The sequence below is a fragment of the Drosophila biarmipes genome, chromosome 2L (assembly GCF_025231255.1).
Source record: "Drosophila biarmipes strain raj3 chromosome 2L, RU_DBia_V1.1, whole genome shotgun sequence".
In the NCBI taxonomy this organism is placed as follows: Eukaryota; Metazoa; Arthropoda; class Insecta; order Diptera; family Drosophilidae; genus Drosophila; species Drosophila biarmipes.
In genome coordinates this window covers 4,695,544-4,717,725 of record NC_066612.1, presented here as the reverse complement: position 1 = coordinate 4,717,725, position 22,182 = coordinate 4,695,544, and the positions used below count along the sequence as shown (strand labels likewise).

General features: G+C 39.5%; 1 protein-coding gene across 1 annotated transcript in view; it reads left to right on the top strand.

Moving 5' to 3' along the window:
- LOC108034613 (uncharacterized) overlaps nucleotides 1-22,182 on the top strand; it is a 131,458-nt gene that overhangs the window by 35,647 nt on the left and 73,629 nt on the right. Inside the window, exons 3-5 of the mRNA XM_017109551.3 lie at nucleotides 5,726-6,609; nucleotides 20,031-20,138; nucleotides 20,605-20,696. Of these exons, the coding sequence (XP_016965040.3) occupies nucleotides 5,894-6,609; nucleotides 20,031-20,138; nucleotides 20,605-20,696 (916 nt within the window). The 5' untranslated portion in view covers nucleotides 5,726-5,893. The remainder of the gene's footprint in view (nucleotides 1-5,725; nucleotides 6,610-20,030; nucleotides 20,139-20,604; nucleotides 20,697-22,182) is intronic.

Here is a 22,182-nt window from a genome sequence, read left to right as displayed (position 1 = left end):
TATCATTTGTTAGGTACTGTTATAAATAACAACTTAATAAAATCAAACCCACTGAAGGTGTGCAGTAAAAAGAGAATATCGTCTTCCAAGGTTATTAATTATTGATACGACTCAACCATGGCTTTTAAAGTGCATTTGAAAGACCTGATTAGGGTATTACCAATTGATATGTCACTCCTAGGATATTCTCCGAATTAAGTGCTTTTATTATAAATAAAAAAGGTGTCACCAAATATGCAACAAACGTAAAAGCTTTTTTCGGAGTCATTACATCGTACTTCCGGTTTCAAAATACATTGTAGCAAACTTTTTCACGCCCTTTAAAGTGACTTTAAAGGACCTAGTGACTCCTTACATGTACTCCTCCGAGTTCCCCCGAATTAATTGCTTTCATTACAAATAATCAATAATTAAAACATCCCGGAACCGAATCCAGGCCTGTCGAATTTGTGCTCCTCCATTTAATTCCACTTTAAATGACGGCCGTATCCGAATGTGCCATCGAATGACTGCTCACCTGGGCATCCTGCGATGAAAACGCAATGAAATTACAACAAATTGCTTTTTTCTTGCCGGTGGCACGTGTAACCGTAAAAAGGAAGCGGTTGAACAAAAAAAAAAAAGAAAGAAAGGCTGAAATGTTGGCAATTACTTTTTCACCCATTCGCCTAATGCAATAAAATTTAATTTGATGGTCGTATGTGAAAAGGTGACTGCGCGGGCGGCAAGAAAATAGGGATTGTGAAGTGGTTTGTGGCGGCCATTTTACCGCTTCGCAGTCGTAAAAAACAAAAGGATGCTTAATATGAAAAATATGTGTGTGCTTTATTCTATTTGCATTTTAATGGTTTTGTTTTTTGCATTAAAAACATTATTTTTAGTTTTCCGAAGGGCTGATTGTGATGTCTCCCTTTTAATTTTCACACAAATGGGGACTTTTCGCACATAACGTAATAATCTGATTCAATTAGAATAAACAATAGATAAATACACAACGTAAGTTTTAGTCTTGGTGCTGTAAAAAGTATTTTAAAAAATATAACATCGGCAAAATGGAAATTAAAGCTTAAATTCTAGACTTTCATAATTTCTATATTAAAATGTTTGAAATTCATTTTATTTTAAAATATTTTTTTTAATACTCATCTAACTGACAAACAATGATACTTTAGTTGCTTTTCTAAGACTATTTCGTTCGGTGTACTTGTAAAGAGTTAAAAATACCACATTTGTCCCTTGACTGCAGAAAGTTTTTAATATTTTCCCTACCACCTGCCTTACTTTTGGGAAACTTTCGAAATAAGTAATAACATCTCTCGCTCAAGCGAGGAGCCCAATTTGCGGTGAAGGTGCCTGTGCCTCAACGTCAGGGCACGACAGGAAAATTAAAAGCACCGAATTGCCACAATATTGGAGGCAAAAAGTTTTAATTGAGCGGCACATGCAGGCGGGCTGCAGGCTTCCAGGCGCCCAATGTGCGAATTCCCGAGCCAAACAAAACTTAATTGCAATATGCAAAGCTCGGACTCCGCTCGGTGACCCAAACCCAGAAAGCCAACTGCTTCCCTGGGCTTCCCTGGGCTTCCCCGGTCGTCGACTTTGGATAAATGACAATGTTTGACATGGCAAACAATGCACCGAGGCCCAGGCAGGCGAATCGGAATGACACTGACACACTTGCTGGCCCACTGGCATGTGCATCGGCCACCAGGATGCACCTCCATATATATGGGCTCCTTTATGTGCCGCCCCCGCCACCCGGGCCTGATCTCATTTGGTGCTGACATTCTGTTTGCTCAGCACCAGCCTCGCTTTTTGTTATTAAGGCAGAAACGGACGCAGATATCCACATGTTCACATATCCACAGCCAATGGCCACGCATATTCATTGCCGAGCGTGCTCATCGGCACCCACCTCTGTTTTCATAGGCCGCATCCAGAATCCGGGGAGGCTTTTCCAAAATATTGAAATGGGTTTTCAATTTTTCGTGCCCCTTTGTTCAAACTTAATTTCTTGACTTTAAAGTGGTGGAAAGTTTTTAAGCAGCTAATTTATATGCACACCTATTTATTACAATTTAAGCCTTAAATAGAAATTCATTCATTTTAAAATGATGGTAACCATTTTGTAAAATTAGTTATTACTCACTCCCATAGATTATAATTACACAAAGAAGCTGTAATACATTTTTTTAATTAGTCAGTTAGTCTTACTTCTAAAAAAAACATTATGTAACTATATGAAAAACTAAAGGAAAATTGTTGATAATTGATAAATGATTAGATCATTTATATTTTATATTTACTGGGAAATATCAGAAAATTACTACAGTAAATGTATCTTTTAGATACATAAATATTTATTAAATGCCAACGTCGTATTTAAAACATCAAGACTCTCACTGTAAATTTGTTCATCCCTAAGGCAAGTTTAAAAAAGAATTTGAAGACTTTAATTAGTAGAGAATCCTTGAAAAGTTGATAGCTAAAAAGTATTTTAATTCATCTACAAAGGCTCTTTGTCGAAAGAAACAATAACTTTTCTTTTTAATAGAAAGTGAATTTTTTAAAACTTGGTTATAAAACAAACTCTAGATAAGATCGGGTAGTTTGGAGTCAGCAATAGCCCCGAAACCGCCACTGTTCCGAGACCCGAGGAACCCCATTCTGGGGCCCTCGCCACCTTCCCCCCGAAATGTGGCCTAATTCCGAGCCGATGTCATTGGCGTGGTGCAGTTTCTTCCGTTTGCCCACCGACGGCCTCGCAAAAAGGTTGCCAATCAGTCGGTCGGGGATTGGGTTTTACAGCCTCTTTTACATTTTCGGGCACTCAAAGATACAATGTTGTGTTTAGAGCGAAAGTCTGGCGGCAGACGGGGCTAACAAGTTCGAAATATATGCGTAATGCGATGGATTTTTTCCCCGTTTTCCTCAGCTCATCAACAGTGAATACATACTGCCACTTTTCCGCTGTGTTGCCAACTTGAAGGGAAAAATAGATTAAATTACCGAATCGGTTCGATGGAGGAGAAGGACTGGGCCTGAACCCTCTGCCGACCCTCAAAGCGAAAAAGTTTTTCAATTAAGCGTTTGTTAATGAAAATATAGAGATGTGCCGAAAAGGAAGGGAAAGGAAAACAAAAGTAAGGGCTTAAAAACGAAAAAGTATTTAAAAATATAAATTGGTTACTGCTCTGTTGAGTTTTGCGGTGAAGTGCAACAGATTTTCACTGGCCAGCGGCGAATTGATGAACGTGAGCGGCAGGAACCCCGAAAAATAAATGCATAAAAGTGTATCTGTATCTGCAACCCGAAACGCACTCAGTCAGTCGAAATAAATGCAGGACCCAGCAAAGGAAAAAAATAGGAAAAGGAAACAAGGATTCGAAATGGAAACCAACGGCTTCTGGCTGCGACAGCAACTCCTTCCTGGCTTTTGGCCAATTGTTTATGGCTTATTGTTTCTGCCCTCTGCATTCCGCCGGGCAACTTGGAGTCCGAATCGCTTTTGCAAAGTTCCTGCCAGCAGTTCGCAGCTCAACAGCGTTTTGAATATTTTATACAAAGTTTATTGGCAATCAAATGGGGTTAGTGGTCGCCTCGACTCGCCATTAATGAGCTGGGTCAACTTTTGGGGGAATTACCAAAAACCAAAAAGGCCAAGTGCCACTGATAAATTTTGGCCAGTAAATTGCACATATATTTCACTGCCTTTCAATGAAACAGAAAAAACAATTAATTTTAAATCGAGCTTAAATTAAGCCCGCTTTGCACTTTAACAGCATTTCATTAGCTTTAAGCTGCGCAACACTTGACACTTTTGCCTCGCTCGTTTCAAAGCGCTTATTAAAAATGGTAAAACACTGGAAAACACCAGAGGTGAAAATAGTAGTTTAGCAATTGTTCTTATAAGTATTATTTTAATTTAAAAAAAATATTAAAAAGGTATTCTAAATATTATTGGCATATAAACTGTATATAATTGTAAAATTATGGTATATAGTTTATTATGTAGTAAAAATTAATAAAGTATCCTTCAGAGAATTGTATAGTTTTAAAAAAATATTTCATAATAGTCAAACAATCCTAGACTAGCGCCTTTGAATGAACTATTTTTTTGATCGTAGCTGTGCATATACTCGTATAGTACCAGTGTACCAGTACCATATGCAAAGTCGACGAGGAACACAACGCAGGCGGCAAAAAATTAATAAGCGGGGGGACTGAGCGACGCGCACTGGGTGCCACATAAAGATTCCCGGTTTTATCCATCTATTTAGCATTAAGCACTTCTATAGACTTCCCCCCTCTACCGGACCTCAATGAATCTGATTCACCCAGATGGCAAAAAATCCAGAGCCAGAAGAGGAAGGGGTCATCGAACTCACCAATAAGTCAACGAAAACGTGCCGATATTAGAAATTTAGAACCCAGTGACCCTGTGTCAGCAAACAGGTTCGAAACACTATCAGTTGATGACGATGAGATGGACTGCAATAGTGTGGACGAACCATCGACTAGCGCTGCAGCAGCGGCTTACCGTTCTCACACCGCTTCTAAGGCTAAAGACAGCAATGCACATAACAAGAACGCAAACGTACAAAGTAAAACTGATTCATCTACGGTAAAATCTGCTTCTACTGGTAGTCCAAAACCACCACCAATCGTTCTTATGGACGTGACAAACGTGAACGAACTTCTTATCGCTATCGAGGAAGTTACAAATCTTGAAAATGTTGAAATCAAATCCTCTGTGGGCTCCACTCACAGAATCTACACCAAAGACGCAAACACCTACAGGGCTGTAGTACGACAACTAAATTCCCTGAAAATTGAATTCCATTGCTATCAATTGAAAGACGAGAAACCATTCAGAGTTGTTGTGCGAGGATTACACCATTCACAGCTCCATCATAAAATCAAAGAGGAATTACTCAGACAGGGGCATAAAGTTCTATCAATATATAACCCAAAAAGCAACAAGAGCGGTGAACAGATGAACCTCTTCTTCATTAATGTAGAAAAGAATCTAAATAACAAAGATATACTCCAACTACGATCTCTATGTCGCCAACGCGTCCGTTTTGAAGTAGCCAGAAAAGCACAAGACATAGTGCAATGTAGGAGATGCCAATCGTTTGGTCATACTGCAAGATATTGCTACAGACCTTTTATCTGTGTCTCTTGCGGTGACTACCAGTAGCAACAATAACTTTAAAACTCAGAAAAGGAATTAAATCATTTGGATAAACGGCTATGCCAAATACATTGCATACTTTTGGGCACCTAAAATGACATTTACAAAACCTGGTGATTTTAGTAAATAGTAAAATCACAGTTTATCTACGTAGATTTCACCTAGTTTTTTTCTGTGCCTAGGACGAGCTGCAAAAAGTGGGGCACAAAAAAGCTAACACTCGAAATATAGGAAAACAATTTGAGGGCTCAAAAGAAAAGCGGGCCGGGCTCTTTGTGTGTTTTTTGTTTTATGACCAGCCACGCTCGGCGACACCCATGAAGGCTATGATTGATGCGCTCCTCGAGCTCCTTCGCGTTTTAGTGGATTTCCAAATTGCTTTTTCACGCTGACAGTATACAGTCGGCGGCACAGTGAATGCCGTGAAAGGCCAACGGCAGTTATTCAAATGCAAACGACAGCTGTCAAAATGGTTTTAACTAAAAATTCGACTTTATCTTTCCCTTTTTTTCTCCACTCTCCTTGCAGCCGGTGCAGATCCCCAAAAAAAAGCAAAAAATGGGCCAAATGTCAATGAGTGACTGGTCGGTGGCAGGCGACAGGAAAGCAATTCACGTTCTCGCCGAACGATAAGCTAGCTGCTGGCCAAAAAACAGAAGAGAGAGATACACAAGTGCGATCCCCAAAGCCAAGTCAATGACCCTCGTCCGGCTATCAACGACCAGATGGCTGCTATGGCTGCTCTGGACGCTCCTGCCGGCGGCGGTCCTGCCCCTCCAAACAGATGCCGCCCACGCCCATGCCGCCTTTTCGCTGCCCGCCGTACCGCTTCCGCCGCCTCCCCCCTTCTCGCCCGGCCAGAATCAGTTTGCGTTTAACGCCTTCGCCGGCGAGCATGCCTCAGGGGGCGGGGGCCACGCCCCAGCCAGCTCGCCAGGATGCGGGGGCGTGCTGAAGGAGCGACATGGCATCGTCCAGACGCCCAATTTCCCGCATCGATTCGGCACGCCCATCGAATGCGTCTGGGTTATCGACGCCTCCGATATGCCGCCCCAGGGTCAGGGCAACGTGTCCATCGTGGTGTACCTCACCCAGCTCTACGTGCTCAGCGGTCTGAAGTTCACGGAGTACATGTACTACTCGGACGACTTCAAGGTGCCCGCCCACCGGGTCTTCACGCTTACCGAGGACGACGTGACCCAGGTCACCTGGGTGCAGTTCCACAGCCAGTACCTGGAGATACGGTTCACCATGGCCACGCTGGACGGAACCCATCTGAGGGCCCTGGACCGCCTGCTGGACGTCTACGGGTTCAACATCACCTACGAGGTGCAGAACGAGGTGAAGGCGGCCCAGTGCAACGCGCTGCAGTGCCGCTTCCTGGGCGATTGCTTCGCCAGCTCCGACTTCAGGTGAGTCCTTTGATAATCCCTAACGATTAATAATTATAAATAGTTAAAGTATTTTATTCAAATATTAACCTACTCAATAAAGGTAAATATCAGGCACATAGCCAACATGGCGTATGAGTTATTTTTTCCACGTATTTTAAAATTTGTATGAGTATGATTGCTAGAACAGGAATTTAACTATATTTATTATTATTATTATTTTATTTTATTTTACGAAATATACCCATAGACACACCCAGAATGTACTTATTCTTAAACTGTTCACAGCAGTCACATATCCAACATGGCGGATGAGTAATTTGTTAATATTTATTTTTTGATATTTTAATATATAGGAGATTGTTTTTCAATGTAAGTTTACAAAATGATACAAAAATATTTGGAGAATAAAAAAGATTGATTAGAACTTTAAAATCCTATTATTTCATGCTAGAAACTTCCATATTTTCAGTGGTTTTTAGAATGGGAACCCAAAACTACAATTATAAATTTCCAAAACTTAAGTTATAGGAACCCTATTTGAAAGTGGAATATCCCCTTGAGTTTGTAGTTAAATTCTTCAGTATTTTACATTAAAATTCTTATATACAAAGGGGTCCAAATTTTAACCTTTTTTATGTTCGACTTTTGCGTATTTCCTATGGGGCCCATACGGGAACCCAAGACTGCACTTCCAGATACCATAACTTAAGTAATTTAAATCCGATTTAGAAGGATGATGTCTTCATGATTTTGTTTTTGAATTCCCTAATGATCTACATTAAAATGACTTTGTTAGGCGATGGTCCATATTTTAACACGTTTTCATGTTCCATTCCTTTGTATTTCCAATGGGGTCCAAGGGAAATACCAAAAATTCACTTTAAGACACCATAGTTTAAGTAATTTTAATCCGATTTTCAAGGTTGATATCTTTATGAATTTGTTTTTGAATTCCCTAATGATCTACATTAAAATAAGTTTATTAGGCGTTGGTCATAATTTTAGCCCATTTTCATGTTCGATTTGTTCGTATTTCCAATGGGGCCCCAAAAACTGCACTTCTAGATACCATAACTTAAGTAATTTAAGTCCGATTTTCAAGGTTGATATCTTTATGATCTTGTTGTTAAATTCCCTAATGATCTTGATCAAAATAATTTTATTAGACGTTGGTCATAATTTTAACCCATTTTCATGTTAGATTTTTTTGTATTTCCAAAGGGGTCCAAGGAATATCCCAAAGATGCACTTCTGATACCATAACTTAAGTAAATTAAATCCGATTTACAAGGTTGATATCTTCATGATTTTGTTTTTGAATTCCCTATTAATCTACATTAAAATAACTTTATTAGGCGATGGTCCATATTTTAACCCATTTTCATGTTCCATTCTTTCGTATTTCCAGCGGGGTCCAAGGGAAATCCCAAAACTGCACTTCTAGATACCATAACTTAAGTAATTTAAGTCCGATTTTCAAGGTTGATATCTTTATGATCTTGTTGTTAAATTCCCTAATGATCTTGATCAAAATAACTTTATTAGGCGATGGTCCATATTTTAACACGTTTTCATGTTCCATTCCTTCGTATTTCCAATGGGGTCGAAGGGAAATCCCAAAACTGCACTTCTAGATACCATAACTTAAGTAATTTAAATCCGATTTACAAGGTTGATATCTTCATGATTTTGTTTTTGAATTCCCTATTAATCTACATTAAAATAACTTTATTAGGCGATGGTCCATATTTTAACACGTTTTCATGTTCCATTCCTTCGTATTTCCAATGGGGTCGAAGGGAAATCCCAAAACTGCACTTCTAGATACCATAACTTAAGTAATTTAAATCTGATTTACAAGGTTGATATCTTCATGATTTTGTTTTTGATTTCCCTAATAATCTACATTAAACTAACTTTGTTAGGCGATGGTCCATATTTTAACCCGTTTTCATGTTCCATTCCTTTGTATTTCCAATGGGGTCCAAGGGAAATCCCAAAACTGCACTTCTAGATACCATAACTTAAGTAATTTAAGTCAGATTTTCAAGGTTGATATCTTTATGATCTTGTTCTTGAATTCCCTAATGATCTACATTAAAATAATTTTATTAGGCGTAGGTCATAATTTTAGCCCATTTTCATGTTCGATTTGTTCGTATTTCCAATGGGGTCCCAAAAACTGCACTTCTAGATACCATAACTTAAGTAATTTAAGTCAGATTTTCAAGGTTGATATCTTTATGATCTTGTTGTTGAATTCCCTAATGATCTTGATCAAAATAATTTTATTAGACGTTGGTCATAATTTTAACCCATTTTCATGTTCGATTTTTTTGTATTTCCAAAGGGGTCCAAGGGAAATCCCAAAGATGCACTTCTAGATACCATAACTTAAGTAATTTAAATCCGATTTACAATGTTGATACCTTTATGAACATGTTGTTGAATTCCCTAATGATCTACATTAAAATGACTTTGTTAGGCGATGGTCCATATTTTAACCCGTTTTCATGTTTCACTCCTTCGTATTTCCAACGGGGTCCAAGGGAAATCCCAAAAACTGCACTTCTAGATACCATAACCTTAGTAATTTAAGTCCGATTTTCAAGGTTGATATCTTCATGATCTTGTTGTTGAATTCCCTAATGATCTTGATCAAAATAATTTTATTAGACGTTGGTCATAATTTTAACCCATTTTCATGTTAGATTTTTTTGTATTTCCAAAGGGGTCCAAGGGAAATCCCAAAACTGCACTTCTAGATACCATAAGTTAAGTAATTTAAATCCGATTTACAAGGTTGATATCTTCATGATTTTGTTTTTGAATTCCCTAATAATCTACATTAAAATAACTTTATTAGGCGATGGTCGACATTTTAACCCATTTTCATGTTCCATTCTTTCGTATTTCCAGCGGGGTCCCAAAGGGATAGTAAAACTAGAAGTGCATAATACCATAACTTGAGTTATTGATATCCGATTTACAGGTGTGATACCTTGATGAATTTATTCTTCAATTCTCTAATGATTTACATTAAAATAACTTTATTAGGCGGTGGTCCAAGTTTTAACCCATTTCATGTTGTATTTTTAATGATCCAGTATGGGAATCCTTTGTCCTTTGTTACCTTTATAAATTTGTTTCCGAATTTCACTAAAGTTCTAACTAAAAACCAACCAAAATTCAGTTCGGACGGGCGGAGTGATTGACGCAGCTGAAATATATGAGTACCGACGTACTGCCCGAGCAATCCGACACGGTTTCCCCGTGGACAAGAGCACCTGCTTCCGGAACATGTAGCATATTTAAGCGCAGGCAAAACTTTCCATCTCCCGCCATCTCCGGAGTCCGGACATTCAAAATTTGGCGGGGGAAAGTGAGAATGAAAATGGCAGCGGGCAGACCCGAGATTCAACTGGGTTTACAATTCCGCTTCCCCGCCGTACGGACAGAAATCCAACATATGGCACACGTATAGTGCAATCGCAGGTAGCCGATGAAAATGTTAACTGCTCGCACATCAATCTCCTGGTTTTGGTTTCGCTTTTGGGTTCGGAATCGGTTCAAGGCCCTCCACCTAAACCAAGTGGGAGCCATACATTTGTAATGTTTCAATAAGTGGAGCTCGAAAACATGGATTTCCCCGGCGGAAAAGCGGAGGAGCCGAAACAAAGGACGGCAACCCATGTCAGTGAAAGGAAAATTCGTTTGCCAAAAGTCAAAAGAAAAGCGCGATGCATTTTCCTCTGACACAATCCAGGTGGGTAGTGGGTTTTATGAATAAGCTCCGCAATTGAGTTTGACGTGAGCGCTTGTGGTAACACAATGCCTTGACAAGTCGGGGAAAGGCTGATTAATTGAAGAGCTTCTGCTCGCGAATATTCCCCCGAAACAGTGGCAAATAATATTATATTTTCCATTGCAAAACAGTTTGAAATTCTAATGGCGACAAATAGACAATTTGAAGGCAATTAACATGTAAATAGCCCCACGCACAATGACCCCAGAGAACGTTAAACAAATCAAATTAATTGCTCGATTTGTTGTTGGTTCAGGCAGGAGGCAGGACTTTTCCTATTTATGAGGGCGAATTTATTTCGAAAAACTTCTGGCCTACTTAACATAATTATAATTAATTGGACTGGCCCAAGGCCGCGCATCCGGGCAGCTAATTGAATATTAATATCAATGTCGAAGAGCGAGTGCCCGAGTCTGCGGGCCAAAAATTAATATAAAAGTGACAGCTGAACGAAGTTGCAGTCTTTTGCTCATTAGACGACGAGTCCTGGAGCTGGGAAATATAATTTCGCGCCTGCCACGTAGCATCCCGTAACTTAATTACCAGCCAAGGCAGAATGGTGGACCCCTACGTGCCGCAGATAAGGAACTTTCCCCCCCGAAATATCTCTCAGTGCACGATGAGGCGAAATGTGCGAAAGTGAAGTGATGGTATGGGGCTCTGTCAAGTGACTTGTGTCAGGAGCAAGGCATCGCAGATGCTGCGCACTCGTATAAACAACGAAACAGTCATGCTCATGTTGTCAACTCTCCTGCCACAAGGACATGTCAGGATGTTTAGTATAAAGGATAGGGGGGAGTGTTCAGACCCCCTTTAATGCTCCCCACATTGCAGCCCCGTTTATGGCCCTCGTTTTCAGCATCTCTTTGTTGGGTTAATGTGCGAAAATGCATGCCATCGGAGAATGCTAAATAGATGGATAAAACCGGGAATCTTTATGTGGCACCCAGTGCGCGTCGCTCAGTCCCCCCGCTTATTAATTTTTTGCCGCCTGCGTTGTGTTCCTCGTCGACTTTGCATATGGTACTGGTACACTGGTACTATACGAGTATATGCACAGCTACGATCAAAAAAATAGTTCATTCAAAGGCGCTAGTCTAGGATTGTTTGACTATTATGAAATATTTTTTTAAAACTATACAATTCTCTGAAGGATACTTTATTAATTTTTACTACATAATAAACTATATACCATAATTTTACAATTATATACAGTTTATATGCCAATAATATTTAGAATACCTTTTTAATATTTTTTTTAAATTAAAATAATACTTATAAGAACAATTGCTAAACTACTATTTTCACCTCTGGTGTTTTCCAGTGTTTTACCATTTTTAATAAGCGCTTTGAAACGAGCGAGGCAAAAGTGTCAAGTGTTGCGCAGCTTAAAGCTAATGAAATGCTGTTAAAGTGCAAAGCGGGCTTAATTTAAGCTCGATTTAAAATTAATTGTTTTTTCTGTTTCATTGAAAGGCAGTGAAATATATGTGCAATTTACTGGCCAAAATTTATCAGTGGCACTTGGCCTTTTTGGTTTTTGGTAATTCCCCCAAAAGTTGACCCAGCTCATTAATGGCGAGTCGAGGCGACCACTAACCCCATTTGATTGCCAATAAACTTTGTATAAAATATTCAAAACGCTGTTGAGCTGCGAACTGCTGGCAGGAACTTTGCAAAAGCGATTCGGACTCCAAGTTGCCCGGCGGAATGCAGAGGGCAGAAACAATAAGCCATAAACAATTGGCCAAAAGCCAGGAAGGAGTTGCTGTCGCAGCCAGAAGCCGTTGGTTTCCATTTCGAATCCTTGTTTCCTTTTCCTATTTTTTTCCTTTGCTGGGTCCTGCATTTATTTCGACTGACTGAGTGCGTTTCGGGTTGCAGATACAGATACACTTTTATGCATTTATTTTTCGGGGTTCCTGCCGCTCACGTTCATCAATTCGCCGCTGGCCAGTGAAAATCTGTTGCACTTCACCGCAAAACTCAACAGAGCAGTAACCAATTTATATTTTTAAATACTTTTTCGTTTTTAAGCCCTTACTTTTGTTTTCCTTTCCCTTCCTTTTCGGCACATCTCTATATTTTCATTAACAAACGCTTAATTGAAAAACTTTTTCGCTTTGAGGGTCGGCAGAGGGTTCAGGCCCAGTCCTTCTCCTCCATCGAACCGATTCGGTAATTTAATCTATTTTTCCCTTCAAGTTGGCAACACAGCGGAAAAGTGGCAGTATGTATTCACTGTTGATGAGCTGAGGAAAACGGGGAAAAAATCCATCGCATTACGCATATATTTCGAACTTGTTAGCCCCGTCTGCCGCCAGACTTTCGCTCTAAACACAACATTGTATCTTTGAGTGCCCGAAAATGTAAAAGAGGCTGTAAAACCCAATCCCCGACCGACTGATTGGCAACCTTTTTGCGAGGCCGTCGGTGGGCAAACGGAAGAAACTGCACCACGCCAATGACATCGGCTCGGAATTAGGCCACATTTCGGGGGGAAGGTGGCGAGGGCCCCAGAATGGGGTTCCTCGGGTCTCGGAACAGTGGCGGTTTCGGGGCTATTGCTGACTCCAAACTACCCGATCTTATCTAGAGTTTGTTTTATAACCAAGTTTTAAAAAATTCACTTTCTATTAAAAAGAAAAGTTATTGTTTCTTTCGACAAAGAGCCTTTGTAGATGAATTAAAATACTTTTTAGCTATCAACTTTTCAAGGATTCTCTACTAATTAAAGTCTTCAAATTCTTTTTTAAACTTGCCTTAGGGATGAACAAATTTACAGTGAGAGTCTTGATGTTTTAAATACGACGTTGGCATTTAATAAATATTTATGTATCTAAAAGATACATTTACTGTAGTAATTTTCTGATATTTCCCAGTAAATATAAAATATAAATGATCTAATCATTTATCAATTATCAACAATTTTCCTTTAGTTTTTCATATAGTTACATAATGTTTTTTTTAGAAGTAAGACTAACTGACTAATTAAAAAAATGTATTACAGCTTCTTTGTGTAATTATAATCTATGGGAGTGAGTAATAACTAATTTTACAAAATGGTTACCATCATTTTAAAATGAATGAATTTCTATTTAAGGCTTAAATTGTAATAAATAGGTGTGCATATAAATTAGCTGCTTAAAAACTTTCCACCACTTTAAAGTCAAGAAATTAAGTTTGAACAAAGGGGCACGAAAAATTGAAAACCCATTTCAATATTTTGGAAAAGCCTCCCCGGATTCTGGATGCGGCCTATGAAAACAGAGGTGGGTGCCGATGAGCACGCTCGGCAATGAATATGCGTGGCCATTGGCTGTGGATATGTGAACATGTGGATATCTGCGTCCGTTTCTGCCTTAATAACAAAAAGCGAGGCTGGTGCTGAGCAAACAGAATGTCAGCACCAAATGAGATCAGGCCCGGGTGGCGGGGGCGGCACATAAAGGAGCCCATATATATGGAGGTGCATCCTGGTGGCCGATGCACATGCCAGTGGGCCAGCAAGTGTGTCAGTGTCATTCCGATTCGCCTGCCTGGGCCTCGGTGCATTGTTTGCCATGTCAAACATTGTCATTTATCCAAAGTCGACGACCGGGGAAGCCCAGGGAAGCCCAGGGAAGCAGTTGGCTTTCTGGGTTTGGGTCACCGAGCGGAGTCCGAGCTTTGCATATTGCAATTAAGTTTTGTTTGGCTCGGGAATTCGCACATTGGGCGCCTGGAAGCCTGCAGCCCGCCTGCATGTGCCGCTCAATTAAAACTTTTTGCCTCCAATATTGTGGCAATTCGGTGCTTTTAATTTTCCTGTCGTGCCCTGACGTTGAGGCACAGGCACCTTCACCGCAAATTGGGCTCCTCGCTTGAGCGAGAGATGTTATTACTTATTTCGAAAGTTTCCCAAAAGTAAGGCAGGTGGTAGGGAAAATATTAAAAACTTTCTGCAGTCAAGGGACAAATGTGGTATTTTTAACTCTTTACAAGTACACCGAACGAAATAGTCTTAGAAAAGCAACTAAAGTATCATTGTTTGTCAGTTAGATGAGTATTAAAAAAAATATTTTAAAATAAAATGAATTTCAAACATTTTAATATAGAAATTATGAAAGTCTAGAATTTAAGCTTTAATTTCCATTTTGCCGATGTTATATTTTTTAAAATACTTTTTACAGCACCAAGACTAAAACTTACGTTGTGTATTTATCTATTGTTTATTCTAATTGAATCAGATTATTACGTTATGTGCGAAAAGTCCCCATTTGTGTGAAAATTAAAAGGGAGACATCACAATCAGCCCTTCGGAAAACTAAAAATAATGTTTTTAATGCAAAAAACAAAACCATTAAAATGCAAATAGAATAAAGCACACACATATTTTTCATATTAAGCATCCTTTTGTTTTTTACGACTGCGAAGCGGTAAAATGGCCGCCACAAACCACTTCACAATCCCTATTTTCTTGCCGCCCGCGCAGTCACCTTTTCACATACGACCATCAAATTAAATTTTATTGCATTAGGCGAATGGGTGAAAAAGTAATTGCCAACATTTCAGCCTTTCTTTCTTTTTTTTTTTTGTTCAACCGCTTCCTTTTTACGGTTACACGTGCCACCGGCAAGAAAAAAGCAATTTGTTGTAATTTCATTGCGTTTTCATCGCAGGATGCCCAGGTGAGCAGTCATTCGATGGCACATTCGGATACGGCCGTCATTTAAAGTGGAATTAAATGGAGGAGCACAAATTCGACAGGCCTGGATTCGGTTCCGGGATGTTTTAATTATTGATTATTTGTAATGAAAGCAATTAATTCGGGGGAACTCGGAGGAGTACATGTAAGGAGTCACTAGGTCCTTTAAAGTCACTTTAAAGGGCGTGAAAAAGTTTGCTACAATGTATTTTGAAACCGGAAGTACGATGTAATGACTCCGAAAAAAGCTTTTACGTTTGTTGCATATTTGGTGACACCTTTTTTATTTATAATAAAAGCACTTAATTCGGAGAATATCCTAGGAGTGACATATCAATTGGTAATACCCTAATCAGGTCTTTCAAATGCACTTTAAAAGCCATGGTTGAGTCGTATCAATAATTAATAACCTTGGAAGACGATATTCTCTTTTTACTGCACACCTTCAGTGGGTTTGATTTTATTAAGTTGTTATTTATAACAGTACCTAACAAATGATATATATGCCAAAAAAGTTACTACGACTTATAAATTCTCTTGAAAACATGTCTAAAAGTATGCAACAGTTTATTTGAATGCGGAAGTTAAATATGTTCATTCTTTTTTACTGCATACTTTTGGATACCTTTTTAAGAGATTAAAAAGATTAGGAAATTTTTATAAAAGAGCTTATATACCATTGAATGAACCTTTACTGCAAAACTTGAAATTGCCCAAATCATATCAAGTTTTCCGAGCTTCACATTAAAGTTTTTGCTGGCCCATTACGGGATGCGCATGTTTGAATGCCTGTGTAACTGTATAACTATTCGCTTCTTCATCTTTCTCAATGCACTTTGGCTTTTTGTCAAAAATCTGCCAAAATTTCTGGCCAGAGTCTCGCAACTAAGTAACAATGCTGGCGACTCACATGACATATTCATGGCAGCCATATGTGTATTTTGGGTTAGCCATTGAAGCTATTCGCATATCGTCATATCCATATCCATATCTATAGCCATATTCCGCATTCCATATTCCAAATGCAGTCAAGCATCTCGCCAGCGTTGTCAGCAGTTTTTGAGTGCAGTGGCAGGGCCATAAAGTTGCTGCAGATTTTTGGCAAGCGCTTTTAATTGTTCGGCCTTACAAATCTGAATGAATTTAAAATGCGCAAAACTGGATTGCCAAGAGCAGTCAAAACAATGCCTTTCCCCCGGGATCCGTTCAAAATCTATCTGCTCACCACCGAATCACCAGCGAATCGCAGCACATGCCGTATGCGCGGCACATTTAATTTTTATTTAAAACAAAGGCCCGGCAGCGGCAGGCACAAATAAAGGGAAAATAAAACTCGGTGTGCCAAATACCTTTTTGTGTAAAAAAATCTTTCGAAGTGCACATGTCGCAAAATACACAGAATTATGCAAAAAAAAAGGAGAAAAATAAAGAAAAGCGAAAAAATAAAACCAAAACTTGCAAACACACGCCCAAAAACCAGCTGCAGGTGATTTTCGACGATTCGTAAAAAATGCAAAGCTCGTTTCATTGAAATGAAGAAGGTTTAGTGCCGGAGCTGCAGCGAAATGTCCTGGCTTTTTTTCGCCCAGCTCAACCTTACGAAAAGCTGTCGATGAGTCAAATTTAAGGTCAATTTAATCTCATCTGTACAACCCAAAAAAAGGTTGTGAACATATGTTATGTAAAATGATTTTAAGTGACCCAAGTTATTGTTTTAGTTATTTGTTTGGATTTCAATCAGCAAAACAGCATGAAACACATATTTTTTTGCTGCCACACACAGTACACATTGTTATATTTTCGTTCATTGAAAAGGTTTGTCGTACTGCCACACACACAGTATACATTAAGAATATTAGTCGTCATTTAAGATACACAAATGCAAATGTTGCCATTACAGCTGGCGTTCCCCAAGGAAGCGTCTTAGGACCGCTACTGTACTCCATCTTTACAGCAGACATCCCCAAGCCAAGCTATGAAGAAATGACCTACGACAACAGCAAAATGCTGCTGGCCAGCTTCGCTGACGACGTCTGCTTTCTCAGCTCCTCGAACAGTGAGACCGAGTCTTCACAAACGCTGCAAACCTACCTCAACGAATTCGAGAAATGGGCCACGGCGAACAATATCAAAATCAACGAAAGCAAATGCGTAAACGTTTGCTTTACGTTACGCCGAAAAACAACTCCGGTGGTCCACATTAATAATGTGGACATAGAGCAAGCGACTAAGGCGAAATACCTAGGCCTCACACTGGACAAACGCCTAACCTTCCGAGAACATATTGCCAGAGTCGTCAAAATGTGCAACCTAAAGCGGAACCAATTATTCTGGATGCTAAACAAGAAAAGCAAACTATCTCTAAGATGCAAGCGGCACATTTATCAACAAATCATCGCACCAACTTGGAGATATGGAATCCAAATTTGGGGAGTGGCGGCTGCGTCCCACCGAAAACGTTTCCAAACCGTCCAGAACAAAACATTAAGACAAATCACTGGCTGTGAGTGGTTCGTTAGCGGCCAAACGCTTCACAATGACCTAAACCTGAGTCTTGTTGAAGACCAAATATCGTTCTTCTCAAGCAGGTACAACGACCGTCTAACTGCCCACCGTAATCGTCTAGCCCGGAGATTACAGGGGGCTATCCCAATTCGCAGGCTCAAAAGAAGACATTTTGGGCTGCTCCTAAGAGACTAATATGAATATATTATTTACTTGAAACTAGTCGTAATTTGATCTACTCCTATATACCAAGTTGAAAACTAATTATAATTTATAATTAAGAGATTATTTACTTAAGAAAACATTTAGGTTAAAGGCTTTAATTAGATCTGTTCCTGGATTATATTTAATAAAGATGTTAATTAAATAAAAAAAAAAATAAAAAAAAAATAAGATACACATTCTCTTTGCTGCCGTTCAGCCACACACACAGTATACAAGGTATAATGAAGATGTTGGGCATCCTGAGATACTTATTATTTCTGCCACACACACAGTGTACTATTTTAAGCACCATACTTTTTTGCGGTAGAGATGCTCGTCGCCGCTTTGCCACACACACAGTGTACTTTATTTCTGGCAATTAATAAGCGTAAAGAGAGAGGTCTTCCTACAAAGTAAATTGCTCACTAAGCTGATCTGCTTCCGTATTAAACTTTGTAAAATAAGCTTGGCTTGTCCCCGAAAAACGCTTCCGTCACAGAAGGCGAAACAAGGATAAGGGCGATAAGTGCCGCTCCAAGGACTTGTAGGCACCGCAGATGTCAGGACACAGGGCAATTAATTTCCGCTGTACAATGGCAGGCATACAAGACCACAAAATTCTTGTGTACCCAGCCACTGGGTCAGTGTGTAAGTTGAACAAAGGGGCGGCTTCCCCTAAGTCCTGGCCTACTTGAACATATATCCAGGCTCGAATGATAAACTGCTTTATTTTCCAAACATATAGTGGTCAAAATATGGCTGCAGAATGGGCCAGACAACAAGCACTTGAACAAAGTCTTACCAGGAATTTTGTCTCAAGTGGAGGCTGAAACAAAATAAGAATGTTTTGCATAATTGCTGTCGCTTGTTTTGACGCCCAGCTCAAAAATGATTTCTTATTTCAGCCAGCGAAGACAAAGATTTCGCATAAAAGTAAAACTTTTATGGGCTTCAAAACTTTTCTGGTCACTTTTTGTTTTGTCCTTTTTTTGGACTAGAGGGGTAGAACTTTTTCTTATAGGTTGCGATACACCAAATGTGATTTGAGTTTGATAAGCTGCAGATGGCTCTAATAGATCGATTAGAATTTTTGTTTCATTCAAAAACCCATTAGGCTTAAGTTTCTGAAGAGTGTCAAAGAAAGAGGGCTGTATTCACGCTTTTAAGACCCAAAGCTCAACCTTTTTTTGAATGAAAGGACCAAATGGCAAATTAATTTCGGTTGGCGTGTGTCAAGAACGCATGACCTACGAACAACTGGGGTAAGCAAAACAATTGTTCCTCCGGTTGAAAAACGAGCGACATGGGGCGAAACAAATGGCAAAGGATGCCCAATTACTTTGAACAAATGGTTACACATTTTTTTTTCATCGCGTCCCCTGGAAAAATTCGGAAGCCCAATTAAATTGTCAAAAACGCTGCGAGCGTAAATTATGCTCCGAGATTTTAAATGTCGGTCATTTTCCGGCGAAAGTTACGATTAAAACGGTTTTCAAAAGGGGAGTTTTTTATAAAAATCTGCTAATGAAGGTCGGATAAATTCTGTTTTAACAACTGGTTGGGCATTATAAAGTGTTTGATTTTATTGAATATATACATATGTACGTCATTCTTTTTGAAGGATGTTGGAAAGGAGTTTCACATAAATCTCTTCGGTCGAAACTCGTTGGAAGTGCTTTAATAAAAGATATTTCAGTGAAACCCCTTATTAAAAACAGATTAATAGCTTTTTACAATATTTTTTTTAATTGGCCTACCTTTCCGAAATCCCTTCGAAACTTTTAAAGTCCCTTAACGAGCTCTCTCAATCCGTGATAAAATCTTTTTCCAGAGATTTTTCGCCGGCGACAGGACCATTTTTCACGATTCCCTGACCTTGGCTTCCGGCTTACACATTTAAATTATTGTCCGAGGCCAAGAGCTTGACCCGAGTGACTGTATCTGATGATGTCGCCTGGTCCTCACTGCCAGGCAGGAATGCCAAATAACTACAAATTCAGCTTAGGCACGTACTTAAAAAAGTCCCCATCAAGTGGGTCCAATAAAAGTTTTATGAGTCAGCCGCAATCTCGGGTGCAGATAAAGGCGCGTTCTGCGACCGGCGCTGTGATAACTTGTCCACTTTGACCCCTTTGCAGTGGCCACGGTCGCAGCTCGACAAACAACTTCTTCATATCCTCCGATTGCAAACAGAACTCGAAACGTGCTCACATCTTATTCTTTGTGTTCTCCTTGCAGCTCCTACGGATGCTCCTGTTTTCCCGGCTTCAGCGGCAGTGACTGTGGTCAAGGTCCACTGTGCGAGGACCTGCACACCAACGTGTGCCAGAACGGCGGCACTTGCAAGTAAGTAGAGCCAAAGATGAAAGAAATCGTAAATTTACATTGGAAATCTAAGATCAATGCTTCTATAGTACTTCATAAATTTGTATACGTTGTATAAATAATTATATCTTTCTGGCCATAGCTTTAATCTTAATTATGTTTATCATTAAAAGCACATGCCATGTTTCTGTACAATATACCATGTTTTCTATATTATTTAAAGTCTTTAATTATACTTTTTTAAAAAGAAAATTGGATTTATATAAAGAGATGGATGTTTCAGTAGGATCCTCATCATTTGAAAAATATTTTTAGAATGTTCTTAAAAATATGAAGTACTATGTTATAAACATCACAGGGTGAAATATTTATGGGGGCTTTTCAGAACCCACTGACGCACATATATTTAAGGCTCCTCGCATGTTATAGCCCCGGCAGCTCCGCTTTCGCTGTTCCCATATACTTATTGTCGGATCATCATTTGCAGGCACATCGGCGACGCCGCCATAACTTGCCACTGTCCGAAGGGCTTCAAGGGGACCAGATGCGAAATACCCGAAATAAACGAGACGACGCAGGGTGAGTGCAGTAATAAATGTTATTTCCGAGATATATCTACGTGCATACACTCACGAAGTCTGGTGTTTTGGGATGTATGCAGGCTAATAGGCGCCAGGACCCAGGGAGGATGGCATAAAGGGCTGGCAGAGGGAGTGGAAGAAGGCGGAACAAAGGGCGCGGCTGTTAAAGTGAAAATGTAATTAAGGAAATAATTAGCATTAAAAATGCACTCATTGCCAGCTGAGGTACCCACGCAGACACTGTGCAGACTGAAATTGAAAGGAAAGACACTTTTCCTCTTCCCTTTTCCTAGCCTTTACCGGTTTTCCCGCCTTTCCCCCACCCCATCTGAATATTCTCTCGCCCCATTTAATCGGCAAGTGCGTGCAAAAACAATAAAAATGTATAACAACTGCAATGGAGAGCATTAAAAGGGAAGCAGGCGACGCAGTGGAAAACCTCAGGTTGTCACTGTCCGGGATCCGTGCCAATTTCCATACGGCTCCTGTTTTCCGCGATGGGAGAGCCACGAGGCCGGGACAGGAAAAACAACCAACATGTCACCAGCCGCCAACAATGTTTGAGCTTTAAGTTGTGCAGTTCATTGAATCGCAAAGTGCCTGCAATGGTAATGAGAACGGGGAAAACAGGACCTGAATGCTGCAAGCCGATTGCGAGATGTTCTGGTATTCCAGGAAATAAAGGAAACCGTGAGCGGAGCTATTTGCATTCGTGAAAAAACTCGTAAAAAATCTATTGAACTTAACAGTACAGTAAAATTTGCCTAGATGAAATCTTAGTTGCTTAAATGGAAGATTCGCCATAATTTATTTTAAGATGATGTATGCAACAATAAATAAAAGGGTTTGAAGAACATTGATTTTATATATTGCATACTTTTGGAATTCTTTCATTTTATTTTAGAGTAATTTCCAAAGCTTTCTAAATTTTGATATCTTAGTTTTTAAAGGGGAAAAATGCGGGAATTCGCCTTAATGTAGTTTTTTTGGTGTCTAAAAGTATGCAATAATAAATTAATAGCTTAAGGGAACAATAAATTGATTCAATGCATACTTTTAGGCATAATAAATTACATTTTAAAGGGATTTCAAAAGCTTTCTATATTTTGAGAAACATCTTCTTCAAGATACAGACCCTTAAGTTATTTTTCATAAAAAATTTCAATGAAATAACTCAACTTTACAGTGATAGTTGAAAATGGTTCATCAAAAGGAAGTCGCCCCAAGAAATTCCAATTTCTTCGAATCGGCCACTCCATTCCCTTTTAGCTATGTTAAAGAAAAATGCATACGGATAATGGGATGGGTGCAAACCAAACCGAGAGATTATCCAAACGAATGCCTGGCACATGCTTCGCATATTTGCCACATGATGTTATGTCTTTTATTCAGCTTGGTGCCCCAAGGCGATTTGAAGGTCTCTTGTGGGAATTGCAACGGACACTTCGCTTAGACCAGTGGGTTTTTAATGTTGCCACAGGTGT